Here is a 16,942-nt window from a genome sequence, read left to right on the forward strand (position 1 = left end):
AGCTGTGGGAGGGACACCACACTGGGGGCACTTCTGGGTGCTGGGCCCTGAAATGTGTTTATGGAAGTCTGTCCTGTTGGATGGGTGCAAGGATACCCAAAGCAAACTCTTTTTAGAGCAAAGTAGGAATAATGAATTACTCAGTTGCCCAACTGATAGCTGGAAGCCGCCTCCCCTCTACCCACCATGGCTCTTCTTGGTCACCAAAAGCTGCCACATCCGGTTTCTTATGTCCTCTTCAGAACAACCCTATGTGTGATCATGGTTTTCCATTTTTAAGTTGAGGACACTGAGGCCCAGAGAGACCATCTAAGGCTGCACAGCTAGAATTTGAATCAAGGTCCCAGGTCCTGCGTAGAGAGGCTGTGGTGTTCTGACCGGTGAGGCCTCTGTCCAAGACAGCAGGGGTGATGTGAGTATGTCTGGGGGAGTCCTGAGACCAGATCCACCGCCACATTGCCATGCGTCCGCAGCCAAGGCAGACCACCTTCCTGAGCCTCAGTGTTCCCACTTGTAACATGAAGCTTGCTTTAGAGTTATAAAGAGCATACTTGAGGCATTTGTCTAAAGGGGCCGTCCTCAAATGGGAACAATATTGCTCCATTTAATCCGCCCACTGAGGGAGAGACGACACCCCATCCTAGAGAGTAGAATCCTAGACTCAGTAAGGTGACATGCCTATGGCCCTAGTCTGAGAAATTCTGCAGACACTGGGATCGCTGCTGCCAACACTCTGGGCCCCACCATCTTCTGAGAGCCACAAGCTTCCTGAACCTCAGTTTCTCCATCGGTGGAAAGAGAGCAGTGAGTGCCTGTCACGCCCCCAGCCTCTCTAGGGCCTGGGACACCTTGTAAAGCGAGGTCCATGGCACAGCACGCAGTGCCTTGCTCAGCCTGGCGGACTGTCCTGCATAGGAGTTAGCGACTTCCTGGGGCCATCCTCCACCTCTCCTTTTGTTTTCTAGCAGGAGAACCTGTGGGGGCCCAGCACCTCCCCACCCCCTGGGCCTGGCCTCAGATTTCTCGCCGTCTGGTGGCGGAGGCGTGACTGACATGGAGGAACCCTTAGGTGAGCGCAAAGTGCCAGACTTGAGTGCAAATCTCAGCTTGCCTGGGCACAGCCCTTCATGGTTTGCAAAGCAGACTCCTGTTCCACCAGCGCTCTGGATTCCGGAAGCCCTCAGGGCTGGGAGTATGGTTCCCATTGCACAGATGAGGGAATTGAGCCTCAACCCCTACCCTGAGTGCGAACCAATTTTCCACATGTCAGTGGCAGAGGCAGGCTGTAAGCAGGTTGACTCCAAACCCCAGCACCTTGTCTGAACTTGGCACGTGCCCTTCACCTTAGGAGTCTGGGGACAGCAAAGTGCTGGGGCTCAGAGGTTGGCCAAGGGCAGGCCAGGAGGACCCGAGTTTGAAACCTGGCAATTTGCTCCATCTTTCTGGTCCTTGGTTTTCTCATCTGTAAAATGTGGTGACAGTAGGACCTGCCCTGCAGGGCCCTGTGAAGACGAAGTGATCGGCACACGTGGCACTGACAGTGCCCGGCCCACGGCAGGTGGCAGCTGCTGGTGTGATCTCTGGTCCAGTGTTTCCAGCCCTCGCTGGACACCGGAGCCCCTGGGAACCTTTCACACAAAGCCCGGCCTGCTCTCAGGGGTGGGGTCTGTGTATGCAGCCGTGGGAACTCCCAGTGTGCTGCCAGTGGAGGAGACTGCTCTGCTTCAAGCTGCTCAGCGTGGAGACAGGTAAACTGAGTCATCTCGGGCACAGTCTGGGGCCAGGGTGGCCTTGAGGACCCTCGGTTTCCCCATCTGTGGAGTGAGGTCCATCCCCACTGTGGCCTGGCTGCCTCCTAGTCTCGAGAGGCTGACAGAAACTCACGTGCTCAGACTGAAGCTTCTAGGTCAACTCTGCGCTTTCCCTGCAGCCTCCAGACCCAGCTGATTTCCTGCCGTGTGGGCTGTTGGTCAGGGGAATGGGACAACGGAGAGCAGAAGAGCCCACCGTGGCTGCCCCTTCCTGCTGTCCTGGGCTGCCTGAGGCTGAGGTCTGCCTGCCCCAAACCTCAGAAAACATTTAGGTACTAACTCAAGCCTCAGCCACCTGCTTTCCCTGCGTATTCACAGTCAATCATCTGGACGTGCTCCGCCTTATGTCCAGCCCCAGGAGCAGCACGGGGGTGGTTGGCCCCACTGCGGTCTGTGTGCGTGTGAGACAGCGACTGTAATGGGTACTGGCTGGGTCTGAAAGGCCTGTGGAGGTCGCACAGTCCAGCCTTTGGTCTAGTGGCAGGACTGCTGTGTAGCTGTCTGCCCGCTCCTGCCCGGTCCAGGTCTGCTCTGCCACCCCCGGCCCGCGTCCAACACCAGGCCTGCACTCCCTGGCCCTCTGGGGGCTCAGGCAGCCCCCACCTCTGGCACAGACAGGACACATTGCTTAGGTGGCAAAGCCTGGCACCAGGCTGCCTGGAGGCTGTTTCTTCACTGGCTCTTCCACAGGTCCTGGTGTACGGGGGCTCCTGGCCCCAGGGCATAAATGGAAGAATTTTGGCTCTGAAGCCGTGGAGCTGATGAGGTCTGGCCATTCCTTCCCTGTTCACGTTCCATTTGCATTTCCCCCCAGAGACAGGATCACTTAGAAACCTATAAATTCCTGGCAGGGCTGACGGCCCAGGCGAGTATATAAATCGGGACTTGTAAAAGTATAATGGTCCCCTCTAGACGGCAGAGGAGGGCGCGCGCCATAACGCCTCAGGCCGCGGCTCAGGGCCCGTCCTCTCTGTGTAATGCAGTTGGCAGGGGTGGCGGCCGGGCCTGGCGCCAGGGCCACAGGCCTGCACTGGAGTGCCCAGACTGTCTTGGCAGCCTCGGTTCTTTCCTCTGTAGAATGGGCTAACGGTGACCTCGCAGAGCATTGTTAACAACGTCACAGAGGTTCTTGGAGGAGCTGTACGGTATGAGATGCTGTAGTTTTCTGGGTTACTGAAAGGATATGGTGGACAACCGCAGGCTCGGGACCAGACTTGGGGTCTCCACTGCTGGTCACTGACCTGCTCTCTAACTCTGGACACCTTCCAGCCCCCACTGAGGAGACAGCCTGTCTCCTCATTTGCAGAATGGTTTGGGTGCGAGTTCACCAGTATTTGTTGTGGCCCTGCTGTGCACGAGGTTTGGCAGACAAGTCCTTGTTTTCTGCTCCTGTCTCTCCTGCTCCACTGGCATATTTAACAGGTATCCAGTGCCTGCTCCATGCCAGGCACTGTTCTAGGTGGAGCAGTCAGCAGTGACGGGGGCAGATCAGGACCTGCTCCGTGGGGCGGGGTTAGTGGGAGCTTCCCATCCTCGCCCTCCACAGCAGCCGGTGGGAGGGGGCGTCCCGGGGCTTAAATCTGGCTTGCCACTCCTGACTCCCCCCTTGCTTGGCTGCCTTATTCTCCACGCCTTCCGGTGTTTCTCCCTCTGGGACGTGGGCAGAGCCCAGGGCCTCAAGCCGGCCTCTCAGCCTGAATGGTCTGGGTCACAGGAGGACCTGGAGGACCAGCTGGGACAGAGATCAGCAGGCAAGGGGGAGTCACTGCAGGATCCAGGCATGGGGGATCCCTGGGCCCAGCATCAAGGGGCCCCTGGGCCTGGCCAGAAAGGGCAACAGGGAGATCCTAATACCCCCTCACCCCAGTCATCCCTGGCAGGTGGAATTCAGGCTGAGGCGCTGGGGGCAAGGTGCTGGCTGCTTCTGGGCCGCAGAGATTTAGGCGAGAGGGAGCAGGGGGGCAACGAAAGGGGAGGCAGGGGAGGCGGAGGGACATCTTCCCAGAGCTGGAAGAGGGCCAGGGAGGGAGAAAATGGAGGGGGCGAGACAAGAGGGGCAGAGTGGGAAGGGCAGAGAAAGGGAGAGAACTGGGAGGGGGAGGGAGGGACGGAAGGGCAGGGGCAGGGAGATGGCGAGGGAGAGAGGGAGGGTGGCAGACGGAAGGACAGCTCGAGGGGCGGGGGGAGAGTGAGCGGAGGCCGAGAGGGATGGGGAGAGGAGACAGGACTGGCAGATGGGGACAGAGGGACTGGGAGGGAGGGACAGAGGGACAAGCAGAGGAGGACAGAGGGACAGGGAGAGGGAGACAGAGGGACAGGGAGAGGAGACAGAGGGACAGGAGGTAGGAGACAGGGCCCCCAGTGGAGGTGGAGGCAGGGCAGCAGGAGAGCCAGGCCAGTCTCAGCCTGAACTGAACAAAGGTTGGGGCTGCAGGAGTGGCTGGGCTGGAAATGCAGTGTGGTCACCTGGCAGGCCTGGGCACTGTCCTGTACCTTGGGTCCCCCTTGGGGGCTCCCGGGCAGACTCAGCCCCACCACTGTACAGACCCCGCAGGGCCCCAGGGAGTCTTCAGGTGAGAAATACCAGCCACCTCCACCTGACCCTCAGCCCTTGTGAGGGGCAGCAATCACCATGCCCCCCGTAATGGCAGTACACTCTGGCTGCAGAGCCCCTGGCATGGGGCAAAGCCCGGCCAGGGCCGCATTCTGTTTCCTGTGTGAGAGACGAGCAAGCCCTGGCTGGCGGGGGGAGCTCAGGTCCAGGCTCTCAGCGGGTCCTACCCCAGGGCCCCACCTGTGGCCGTGCTCACCTTAGACTGGGCGTGAGACCCAGTGGGCATCAGGTGGGGAGGTCCCCGAGTGTGCCAAGAGGAGGACGGTCGGCTCAGAGAGGACCCAGCAGGGCCAGGGCAGAATCACATTCGCAGCCCGGGGTGGTGATGGAAGCTACTGGGTGCAGGGCCTTTGTCTCCAGCTCACTCGTCTTTTCTTTCTCTTTGTTTCTCTCTGCCTTTGTCTGTTTTTCCCTCTCTCTCTGAAATTAAATGGGATCCAACTGCCAGCTCCCTGTGTGTTCTTCTGCTCACAGCTCAGCCCTTTTCATTATTAATAGAAGTATGTCCTCATTGTATAGCTTAATTCTGCTCATCTGGAGCAGACTAAGTGCTTACAGTGACATGCAGCTCTGATTCCTGAGCACCCTCGTTAGAGGAATGTTGCCACGACCTAATTAGTTCCATAACCGGGTGGGGGGTGGGGGTGGGGGTGGGGGTGAGGAGAGCCTGGGTGGGAGTCAGGGGCCCTGGGTCCTCCTCCCTGACGCCAGTGTGCTGTGTGACCTTAGGTCAGTTCCTCCCTGCTGGGGGCTCCACCGGGCTTGCTCTGCAAAGCCAGGGCTGGGAGAGGAGTGGGAGCCAGGTCGCCCCCAGTCTTTGGTGGTGGTAGAAAGTGCAGTGCATGAGAGCATGTGCTCTGCTGCCCAATGCCTGGGTTTGAACCCCAGCTCTACCACCCGCTGGCTGTGCCGCATGGGCCTGTTACTTAGGTACCCTGTCCCTCGGTCTCTGCATCTGTCAAATGGGGGAACTGCCAGTCAGGCTCTGGCAGGAAACTGAAGGCCCTCTGGCTGGGACAGCTGAAGAGGGTTTAATGAAGGGACTACCTACAATGGTGTGTGTGGGGGGGGGTGCAGGCAAACAGACACAGTGCGGCGTCCTGACTTTCCTAAGAGTGGCAGCATTTCCTGCAGTGCAGCGCCCCCCGTGGGTGCCTGAGGGGGAAGCCAGGGGCGGCCCCCACGGCCTGCACAGTCACAGTACGCTGTGTGGACAGGGTCACTTGACTAAGCCAGGACCTTCAGTGGAGGGCTGTCTGCCCAGGGACACTCACTCTCCCCCTCCTTTCCATGCTGGCCATCTCATTGGCCGGAGCCGGCTAGAGCCAGCCGGAGCCAGAGGAAAGGGGGCCCCAGATACAGGCTGGACCCAGAGCAAGGTGGCGGTGCACCTGGGAGTGAAGGGGGGGAGTGGGGAGTGCTGAGCCACAGTGCAGCAATTGCAGGCCTGGCTCAGAGCAGCACCCGTGGCTAGGTGAACTCCTGGCCTCGCTGGATTACAAGGAGGGCCAGACACGCACCCTGGTTCTGTCACTGCTTGGCTGGTTGGCCTCTCTGAACCTGTTTCCCTCTTAAAAAAGGGGGTTGACTAGATCTTTCCATCTTGCTTTGCCTACCTGACTCAGCCATGCAGGAAGTACAAACAGGTGTTCCTTTGAGCTGGGTTTGAATCCTGCCTGCTGTGCCTCACTACAGGAGAATAGAGAATCTTCCATAAGGCTGTTCCCAGGAACACGGGTGAGGGCCTGGCATATAGTAGGTGTGCAGCAAACACGACTTCCCTTGCTTTGCTTCACTTTAGCAGGAGTTTTCCTTGAGGACTTTTTTTTCTTTTACCTTCAAGGTGACTTGGTGAGATGCAGGACACAGTCCAGGCCACATGCACAGGCCTGGGTGGGGGCCTGTTTCTGGTCCTGGGCACTGGGGAGGGAAAGAGGCAAGAGGAAGAAGAGCTCTTTGTGAGCCTTTATGTCCTCAGAACTGGCTGCTTCTTCCCTCTCTTCTGGGCCTCTCAGGGTGGGGTGGACCTCTGTGCACAAAGGATGCTTTCTGCACGCAACCCACCTGCAGGGGCCCTGCCTGTGTTGCTCACCTTCCAGAGGCTGTTTGGGCTTTGACCCTGGAAGGCCTGCCCTGTCCTCCCATGACCTTCCCTGCTTACCCAAACCTAGCACCAGAACTGAAGCATGTTTTCCCACCAGCTGAGAAGTCAGTGCAGAGAGCAAAGGTCTGAGTCAGACAGACCTGGGTTCCAGTTTCAGTCTCAGCCTGGATCTGCTTGCCTGCCAGTGGGAATAAGCCTGCCTTGCAGTGTGGTCCTGGGACTGGTGCTGATGTCTATAAGGCCCCCTGCATGTGGTGGGGGCCATGTGATGCGGGCCTCCACCCCCACTGAGGGAGCTGGGGCCCGAGCTGGGCCCTGCGTGGCCTCCTGAGCCCCCATGCTGGCTCTTAGTTACACACTCCTTGCAGGGCTCCTGGACTTGGCCTCTAGGATGAATCACAAAGCAGGACCAAGGCCCCAAGTCTCATTTCCAGTTTTTAATGTTTTCTTGTAAAACCAAAAATATAAAACTGGCAGGGCAATGGAGAACAAGTTCTGTACATTTTATATACACGAGGTCTGTGATTTCAAAACCGTTGGAGAGAGCAAAAAGGAAGACACAAAGGGAAGTCTCAGGTCACGGATCCTGATGGGCACCTCTGAGCACCCGGCTTGGGCTTGAAGGACGGCTCCTGGCCAGTGCTGGGCGGCTGCCATAGACCAGGCACCCTGAGTCTGCAGGGAGCTGTAGCCTGGCTGCTCGGCCTGGGTGCATGCAGGGTGGGAACAGATGGCCAGTGGACAAGGTAGCATCTGCAGTGGGCAGGGCCTTCCTTCAAGTGTCCGTGTAGATGGAGGGGATGTGACTCAGGCAGTGGTCAAAGGCCCCATTGGGGAAGAAGCTGCAGTCCTCGGGGCCACTGGACGCGATGTCTGCAGGCGGCTGCGGTGGCAGTGTTGTGGGACATGGAGCGTCGGCCAGGGCCTCGTAGCCTGTGGGGGTTGGGGTGGGGATAGGCTGGAGAACACAGGGCTATGCCTTGTGACGTTTTCCCAGACCCCTGACAACTCCCTCCTGCCCAGGGTCAACTCCTAGCAGTGTCCCCTCAGCTCCCCTCAGATAGAGGATCTGGCAGATGGGTGGGGAGGGGGCTTGGGAGGAGACAGCCTAGGCCTTGCACCCCCAAGGGGCTCAGGGCAGCAGGGCAGACAGGCCCAGGCCAGCTTGGGGCAGTCCGTCACCCAGTTCTAGACTCGGGGCAGGTTGTAGGGAAGGGAGCAGTGGGTTATCACAGCCCTTGGCTCAGGGGCTCATCCTGCCCTGGCAGAAAGACCCCACCTCACCAGACATAAGAAATCCAAAGAAGGGAACCAGCACTAGCTGGCCCCTCACTGAGGACTTACTGAAGCCTCATCTCACTTAGGCTTCACAGCAATCCTGTGAGGTGGGACTCACGGTGCAGAGAGAATAAGACACTTGCCCACGGTCATATTGCTAGTAGTTGGGGGAGCTGGGATTTGAACCCAGGAGCATCTGGCTCCAAGACATCTGACTTGTCCATTGGACATGCTGTCTGCAGGTCGGGGGTCACTGCTCAGAGGATCCTCAACCTGGGAGGGGCCTGGAGAGGTAATCTTATCCATCACTGCCTTACGGGCTCTGTCCCTGCTCTGCTGCCAGGTGGGCCTGTCTTCCCATCCAGGCAGTGGGGCCAGGCTATACTTCTGAGGCTCATGGCCCTACCTTGTCAGTTTGGACTCAGTCCTGCGCATCTGTTCTCGGCTTGGCAGAGGAGGTATGGGCAGCTGAGTGGGGCTTGGCCTGGACACTGGATGCTGGGCTGCCACTCAGGTGCAAGGAAGAAAGGAGGCCAAAAGGCCCCCATCCTGGTGCGGGGCTGTGGAAGCTGCCTCTTGCCCCCTCAGTTAGTTCTGGGGTCTTGCTGCGATCCCCCTTGGGCTGGGTGGGGGATGGACGCAGATGGGGTGGTGAGAACCAGCAGTGCCGGGGATGGCAGCTGGTGCCCAATCACACACCAACCCGCATGTGTGCAAACACAGAACATGCCCACCAGCCACACACATGCTGTGATTGGCACACATTTGCCCACGGTGCATGTATGTAACATCTGCCTACCCACAAACACATGTTGGAGTTGAACACAGTCTACACACATACAAGGGTTACAGGACAGATGACACGCAATGTGTGCACACAGACAGGAATCACAGATGGGTGACACAACGTGTGCATGAAGACGGGTCACAGGCTGGGGAATGCGTGTGTGCACACGGCATGAATAGCAGCACAGTGTGACGTGAGCACATGTGCCCTGGAGCTCCTTACATACTCCTTGGGGCTCACACTGCCTGCACATGTACACAAAGATGTGCCTATAAACACATGTAGAGAGAAGACCTACACAGACATGCAAGTATGTGTGTGAACAAGACCCTATATCTTTACCCCTCCATCCGCAGCTGCACATACCCAGAGCTGCCCAAGAGGCCTCTGGGACAGGATCTCAGGCTCCCCTTTGTCTGCGACCCCCATCCTGCCCAGGCCATGTAGCTGCCAGCTGGACCTGAGGCTGACTTGGGGTGGGGCTTGGCTCAGGCGGCTCAGGGAGGATCAGGCCCCACTCACCCGATGTTCCTGCTCTGTCCAGGACTGGGCCTGCTGGCCTGAGCCTGATTCCACCTGCATGTGCGCACACCAGGGTTCTTAGCCCAGCCAGGGGCTTTACCTGGGGAAGGCCCAGAGCCTTCTAAAGGATACAAATGCAGCACAAGGAGCAGACATGGCCTCCGGGCTCTGTCCCTCCCTGGTAGTGTGGTGTCTGGGGACCTCTGTTTCCTCATCTGTTAAATGAAGATCCATATTTGTCTCATCCTCTGTTGTATCCCCAGGGTCTGCAGCTGTGCCTGGCTCCCAGGAGGTGCTCAGTAAATATTTAAAGGGAAACGTCAACTAGACTGTGATCTCCCAGCCCGATTCTTCCCAGTGTCTTTAGAAACCTCCAGAGTCCAGACATGCAGAAGCCACGTAAGAATGTAGAAGGAACACTGACTTTGGAGCCCGGCAGGGTGCAAATCCCCATTCTGAGGGGTCCTGGGACTTCTCTGAGCCTTTATGTCCCCCTCTGAAGTGGGGATGATTCTGCCTCACAGGGCTGCCCCAAGGCTTCAGGATAACGTGCATAAGGCACCCAGCACACAGTTGGGCCTTGGCAGGCCCTGGGGGAGGCACCCACGTGGGGCTTACCTGTGGTAGGTAAAGGCGCACTGAGGCTGTGGTAGCCATTCGGCCGTAGCGGGTTGAAACTGTGGGATTCCCCAGATAGTCCGTTCCCACTGGCTGCTGCCTCGGTTGTCCGGTAGCAGTCACCATATGGGAAGCAGTTCTGGATGGAGTGGAAACTGCCCTGGTACCCTGCAGAGACAGGCAGCAAGGGCTGCATTAGCAACAGGGAAATGCCCAGGGCGGGGAGGGGACTGTCCCTGCTGTACTGCTCAGCCCCCCATATTGTCCTGTCCAGGCATGGACGAGGAGAGAGTCCCAGGGTGGAGAAGGTACTGCAGGTCTTGGGCCCTCTTCCCAGCTCTGTCCTGCACTGGAGGGGACTGGGTGAGGGGGCCTCACATGACTGCACCTGACTTGAGTCTTTGGTGGCTGACTCTGGTGCTCTGAGGGAGGGGGCTGCTGGCTCTCCACCCCCTGACCCTCTGAGATGCCCAATTGCTTCCCATTCCTCCCCACAGCAGGCTGATGCTGGGAGAGCCCTCTGACACCTTGTCAATGAAGCAAACTCTTCCTCACCCCTCAGAGCAAACAACTTAGCATGTTGGGACACATGGCTCATGAGTTCTGCCCTCATTCTGAGTACCTGCCTGCCTCTCCCAGGTAGGTGTCTCGTGCCCCTCAGGCACCCCCAGCCTGAGTGGGTGTACATGGAGAGGTCCCCCGGCCAGAGCTTACCTTGTGGGCTAGGCAGAGGTGGGGGTGGAGGGATCTGGAAGGGCGGGTAGGGGGGCTTGCTGGGGACGGTGGGGAAGGGCTGGCCCCCAGGAGAATGGCTGTGGGAGGATGATGGCAGGGGTGGTGGCCCGAGCCCCTTCAGTGGGCTCACCATAGGTGAGAGGAGGCCGGGTCCCAACCTGGAGAGAACAGACACAGCCATTAGCAGACGGGCTCAGGCAGCCTGGGGAGCCAGAGACATGGCTGCCACTGCTTGCTGCCTTCCAGTAATGGTGAGCTCATTAGCTGACCGCCTCTAACTTATGATCATGCAGTTAGAAGAGGAAGCTTTTGTTTCTGATGATGTTCAAACTGGAATTAAATTAAAAAATCCTGTAAGCCATAGAGTCCAAAGGAATCAGTAAAGAAAAACTTCTGTATGGTATTTAGGATTGATAGTCAGTAAGGAACACTGGTTATAAGCATGACCTTTGGAGTCAATAGAAGTGTGTTTAAAACACCATCTGTTTACAGGCCATGCGAGTTTGGACAAGACGCTTCATGTCTCTGAGCCTTGGTTTCCTCGCAGGGTAGCTGTGTTCTCCACCTGGCACACTGCAGCTCTTGTTACCCAGGGCTAAATACCAGCTGCTCCTGCTGGGGCCTGACCCTCTAACTGTGCACACAGCACAGGCCACCTGCAGGAAGAGCCCGGGCAGCTGCCCCAGAAGCCGTGGCAGTTCCTTAGCCACAGAACATCCCATGTCCCCATTCACTGAGCCTCTGCCTCTCCCACGTCCTGTGAGAGATGTACTTGTGTCCTTCTCACAGGTCAGAAAACCAAGGTTCAGAGAGGTTGCCCAAGTTACTCACAGCCACAAAGCACTGACCTCGTGGGTTATGGTGAGGGTAAAATTTAATACAGCAGTGTAGACAAAGCACCTAGTATAGTGGCAGATACATTCTTAGTCACTCTATGAACATTGTCATTATTATCAAGATGAAGGGAAGGACAGCTAGCAGGTTCTGATGCCCAAGCTGGCCTCTATTCCCCCACACAGTGTACTTTTAGGAATCTTTTGTCTCCATCTCTGGCCATTTTTCCTCCACTTGCATAGACCTTGGGATGGGGGACTCACCACCCTCCCTTAAACAGAGCCTGAGGGGATGCAGGCGTATGCCCGGGCTCTCTGACAGTTCATGTTCTGAAACATGACTGCAGTAGCTGAGAGGTGTAGAGTCACCCCAAGCCCAGCTGAGCCCAGGCAGACCCTCCAGACTGCACACCACTGTGGGCCAGCTTCCTTTCTCATGCTGCCCTCCTAATCCTCTGGAGTCTGCTCACAGGAACCCAGATGACTGGGACGTAGGCTGTCTTGGGACCAGGCTGAAGACACCGGCCATAGGGCATATGTGTATTGCAGAAAGAGGGAGAGAGCGAGAGCTCAGTCTCCATTTTCTTGTCTGCATTTGTAGACTTGGACCATCCACAATAAAACACACGGAAAATTCAAAGGCAACCTTGTCAGACTAGACAACCGCTGTCCACCCTTCAAGACCTTTGCTATTAATGGGTGGGTCAGTGCCTCTCTCTGAGCAAAGCAGGACTATCTTGAAAGGGGAAAGGAGACTTGGAGAGAGACTGGGGGACTCCATGTCTGCAGCTCTGCCAGGTTCCCCATCTGCTCCCTCCATCCTGGCGTCCTGCTGTCACTGTCACTCCACTGCACTGTCATCACTCACATGTCTGGGACCCCCATCACTGGGAGTGGGATGAAGGCAGCAGAAGGGGGGCCTCCGGGCTGGGTCCCTGGTCCTTGGCCCAGCATCTAACTCACTGCAGGCACATGTCAGCCTCCTTAAGTTAATGAACTAAATCCTCAAAAAGGCTCCATGAATCATCATCATCATCATCATCATTAATCTGTTTAGGCCTATCTCACAGGGCTGTCAAGTGGGACAGGGCCCCCCACTGTGCTCTATAAACTGGGGGGGCCTGTGCACAAGCTGTCCTCATAACCAGCTCTCCTGGCCACGGCAGGGCCGAGGTGTGGCCGGCATGGTGGGGTCTCCTCTTTCAGGCCTGCTGTGTGGTGCCCACCCCACTCTGGCACCCATACCCTGCTCTTCCCCAAGTTCCTGTTAGTCCCCTCCCCTGGGAGCTCCTGCAGGGCGGCTGGACCTCGGACCTCTGTCACTCGGTGCTCAGCACTGGGCCTGGTACACAGCAAACCGCTGAGAAACGCTAACCAATGGGTTTCTGAATTGCTCAGCTACAAAGCTCAGAGATTAATAGCACTGCAGAGTTAAGGAGAAGTAGACCAGAAAGGGAAGAGCGTACATTTTCAAAGTTTGTTTCTCCTGTCTCAAACCTGCCATAAGCTCCCATTTGCCACCTTCACAGCCAGTGAAATTAAACAGAACACGACTCTCTGCAGCAGACGTGAAGGCTGAGGTTATGCTGCTCTACCTGAACTCTTTAAAAGGAAAAAAGATCATCTGGCGCTCCTCTTCTGAGTCATGCAAATTATTCATAAATCAAATATTTTTGCTTCAATTGGAACCTATAAAAATTAATATAAAACCTCATCAGCCTGGCAGACTGAGAGCTTCATACTTTGTACAGGGCCCGGGAAAAAAACTCCACCCTATTTGGCGTCTTCTCTGAGCCAGGGTAAATAATTTTGGTCATGAAGTCAGGCCCTCTTAGCATATTTTTGAGTGCATCAGATAATTCTGTCAAGCTATCTAAACGTCCCAGCAAACCACTGGGGAGCTGAGAGTGGCCTTCTCTGTTGATTTTGGCAGGAAGGGGAGGCTGAAGGCCTCCCCACCCCAACACACTTCTCAGGGGCTGAAAAAAGAAACCCGTTCAAGCCAGGCTGGGCATGGTGTCAGGTGTGAGGGTCTGTCCCTCCACAGCCACCTGGAGGAAGCTGGATGCCTCCCTGGGCAGGGCAACTGCAGCCTTCACAGGCCTGGGTGGGCGCGCAGGCCGGTGGCCCGTCTCGGGCTTGTCATCACTGCCTCTCGCTGCAGGAATTCTTGACGGGCACTTATGCAGGTGGCAGGCAGGTGATGAATGAGGAGGAGTAGAGTGCATGGTCTTTTGTGGGGAAAGGCCTCTGTGGTTTATTTTTCTTCAGTTGGAGATGTTTTTGGGCTGGCTGGTGGGTAGCAGGTAGCCTGAGCCAGTGGGTGGGTAGGTGGGGGACAGGAGGCTAGGGTCCATGGAACTTGTACCTGGTGACAAACGATGATAGGCATGTACAGCTGATCCTCACTACCTTCCTAGGGGAGGCTATTTTAATGCCCATTTTCTAGAGGAGTAAACTGAGGCTCCAGGAGGGCTTGGTTTTCTGGGTCGCCCTTCACACCCCACCAGGCTGCCTCTTCATGGCTCTCCACCACTCACAACCACGGTCATTCCCTGCTCCACAGACGGCACTTCTGCCTACCCAGGGGCTCCCTGCTCATGGCCCCTCCCGGCCCTGCCCAGCCGGAGTGGCCCCAGCACTGCTTACTCTATGTCGCTCACAGACACACCCTCAGGTGTCCTCCCCACCCGGCTCAGGCCTCCATTCTCCACATGCAGCGCTGCCCCTGGCAACCCAGTTGTAAACCCAACCATAATACCGTGCTCAGCACCCTTCAGATAGAGTCGCCGCGCAGGTCTCGTGATCTGGCTCCCATTACCTTTGTCCTGAGCCTGTCACCCCACACGAGGGCTCGTGCCTCCTATGACACCCCAAGCTCCCACTACGCCAGCCCACACCCTCGCTGCTCCTTCCTCCCAGCCTCTCCACTAAGCCAACTCCTGCATTGCCTCCAGGCAGGCCTCCCTGGCACCCCCCCCACCACACGGGGATCTCCTCGGGGCTTCTGCGGCCCCTTGGCTTCCTTCCCTCGGAGCTGTGCCCCATGTGGTCAGTCCCTGCAGGTCTGTCCTCTCCTCTCCCATGGCGAGCTTCTCCAGGGCTGGGCCTGCTCACGTAAGGGGCTCGGTAACTGGACATCAGATGAATGGAAGACAAAGTAGCAGGAGGAGCCCAGTGAGGAGCCATGGATGACAGATTTGGTGATGGAAACAAGCTGGCCCCAGGCACAGGCAGGCCACGTCCAAGGCCAAGGCTGTGGCCTCAAGGAGGAAGGGCAGGGGAGGAGGAAGTCCTTGGGGGAAGACTTTGATTAAGTCCTGCTGGCAGTAAGTGAAAGTGGCAGGGAAGACACGTGGTGGGGCAGCGAGGACTCCCTCTACCCGTTTGTAAAGAAAACAGATTTCGGCAGCATTAGGGGCTAGCAATTAGCACATTCACCATTTCCAGCCGATTATGTGACCAAAATGGGAACCACACTGAATATAGGAAGAGGCCACTGCTCCCTGCAGTGATCCTGCAGTAAGGGCTCCTGGAAGCAGTGGCAGGCCAGGCAATGGTCACAGCTACAGTGGTCAGAGATGGAGGGGAGACCCAGGCAGGAGTGGGCAATGGGCAGTCTGCTCACCAAATGCACAATGCGAACCAGAGCGAAGCCAGACTGTGGCTCCCAAGGAAGCCTTTGTGTGGCAGCCCAGAATATGGGGAGGAGGGAGCACGGCATCTTCCCAGGGCCACCCCCACAGACAGGAGAGGGAACACAAGGTGAGTTGCCAAAAAGTCCAGATACAAGTGCCTGGTATGTTACTGTGAGGCACCAATGAAATCAGGCACAGAAAATGTTTGGTACAGAGAGCAATACACAGTAAGTGCTACATAAGCATTGGCTATTTTCGTAATCAGGAACAACCATTCAGCATAGGGACACGTGCCTTCACTTGCCTCCCATGCAGGTACCCGCTTGCGGCCCAAGGACTGGCTGGCTGTACATACCCATCCCTGGTGCTCTCAGTCGTGGGCAGAGGGGACAGATGGTGGTGGGAACTGGTGGTGTCGTCCAGTAGGTGGTGCCTGGAAGGGACATCGTGCATGGGGGACAGGATGCCTGATGAGAGCCCATTATGGGGGGTGACAGAGCCAGGATACACGCCTGCAGGAAAGCAAACAAATGTCACTGGGCTTTGGCCACTCCTTAGAGGTGGCTGTGGACAACCCAGGAGCTATGTGCCTGCTTATGGAGAAAGACTGAGGGGAAACTAGCAAGTATTAATAGGAGGCTAGGGACCCAAATGAAGGAGGTGATGGCCCCACCCAACAGATGGCCCATCTGTTCATGCTCTGGCTGAAGGGCTGGTCGTAGGGCCGAGGCCTACCTTGATAGAGGTGGACTGACAAGGGGCTGTCAGAGTCATGGGGTGGTCAGGCCGTGTGTGTGTTAGGGCAAGGGGTTGCATGGAGGAGGCTGCCTCAAATCCCTAGGACTGTTCTGGGAAAGAAGAGGCCTACTCTGTGTAGCCCCAAAAGCAGACAGAGATGTTGGAATGGAGAGAAGCTTGAAGAAGACTCTAGCTCAGGGCTTGGCTGTACCTACTCACAGGCAGAGCTGCTGTGGGGCAATGGGCTGCCTTTGGGGAAAATGAACTACCCATCCCCAGAGGTGTCCGAGCAGAGCCTGGATGTCCATGGTGAAGGGTTCCAGAGAGGATGACTGTGCTAGCTGGGTGGCAGGCTGGCCTGGGAGGCCTCTGAGAAGGGATACCACAGATTGTGGCACAGGCTGTACCCTGCACAAGGGTCCTTACTGAGAAGAGGAGTCAGGCAGCCATGCTCTAGTCTCAGACTCTAAACCTCTAGAAGACATGTGCATGGAGCTACCACCTTTCATCACCTTTTACTCTCAAGGGTCTCACCTTTGTTAATGAAATAGATGCACTAATGAATCAAATGGTTGACTCTAGGTCAAGGTCAGATGTTGCTCCAGGGGCCCAATGGAGTGTCTGGGAGTAGTTATTGAGGCCAGTGCTTCCCAAAGGCTTCACCAAGGAACCCTAATTAGAGGGGAGAATGAACCCCTACTCTGGGACTAGATATTGAGAGGGACACAGCAAGCATCACAAGTTTTTTACATTCCCTATGTTATCTGAAAAAATGGGGCCAATTTTGTATCCCATCTTTATAATCTAGCTGTGTTTATTTGAATTTTAATAGAAGTTGACATTATTTTCCCAGAAATTAGTCCATCAAGTTGACAGCCAGGGAGGCCTCTGTGGACCTGAGGGCCGCAGCATCGGCTGGTGGGTCAGAGCTCACCCCGCTCAGCTTGGGACATCCTTCTGGTCAGCACAGATCCAGACCCAGTGCTCTTTATCACCCATGAGGACCATCTGAGCACGCACCACACTCTTTTCAGGGATGGGGTCAAAGAGGAGCTTTGATTTTCTCAGGTGTCTGGGATTCTAAGGCTAGCCCATCCCAGGCTGGCCCCTATGGCCCAGGCCTGCAATTCAGGGAGCTACAACAAGGAACTGAGCAGGGCTGTGGCAGGGAATGCAAACTAGATGCCTTAGGTGGTATGGCAGGGAGCAAAATTAGTGAAACTGCAGGAGTTACAATAGGGCGCAGTAGGGACTGTGGCAAAGT

General features: G+C 56.6%; 1 protein-coding gene across 2 annotated transcripts in view; it reads right to left on the reverse strand.

Moving 5' to 3' along the window:
* Positions 1-6,968: 6,968 nt before the first annotated feature.
* The window catches only part of GLIS1 (GLIS family zinc finger 1), a 243,125-nt gene continuing 233,151 nt past the window's right edge, over positions 6,969-16,942 (reverse strand). For both annotated transcript variants that reach the window (XM_036911159.2, XM_036911157.2), the window contains exons 8-11: positions 15,296-15,452; positions 10,449-10,627; positions 9,735-9,902; positions 6,969-7,462 (exon numbers count right to left, since the gene is read on the reverse strand). In XM_036911159.2, coding sequence (XP_036767054.2) covers positions 7,305-7,462; positions 9,735-9,902; positions 10,449-10,627; positions 15,296-15,452 — 662 coding nt within the window. In that variant the 3' untranslated portion in view covers positions 6,969-7,304. The remainder of the gene's footprint in view (positions 7,463-9,734; positions 9,903-10,448; positions 10,628-15,295; positions 15,453-16,942) is intronic.

This window comes from Manis pentadactyla, chromosome 4 (genome assembly GCF_030020395.1).
Source record: "Manis pentadactyla isolate mManPen7 chromosome 4, mManPen7.hap1, whole genome shotgun sequence".
NCBI classification, from domain to species: Eukaryota; Metazoa; Chordata; class Mammalia; order Pholidota; family Manidae; genus Manis; species Manis pentadactyla.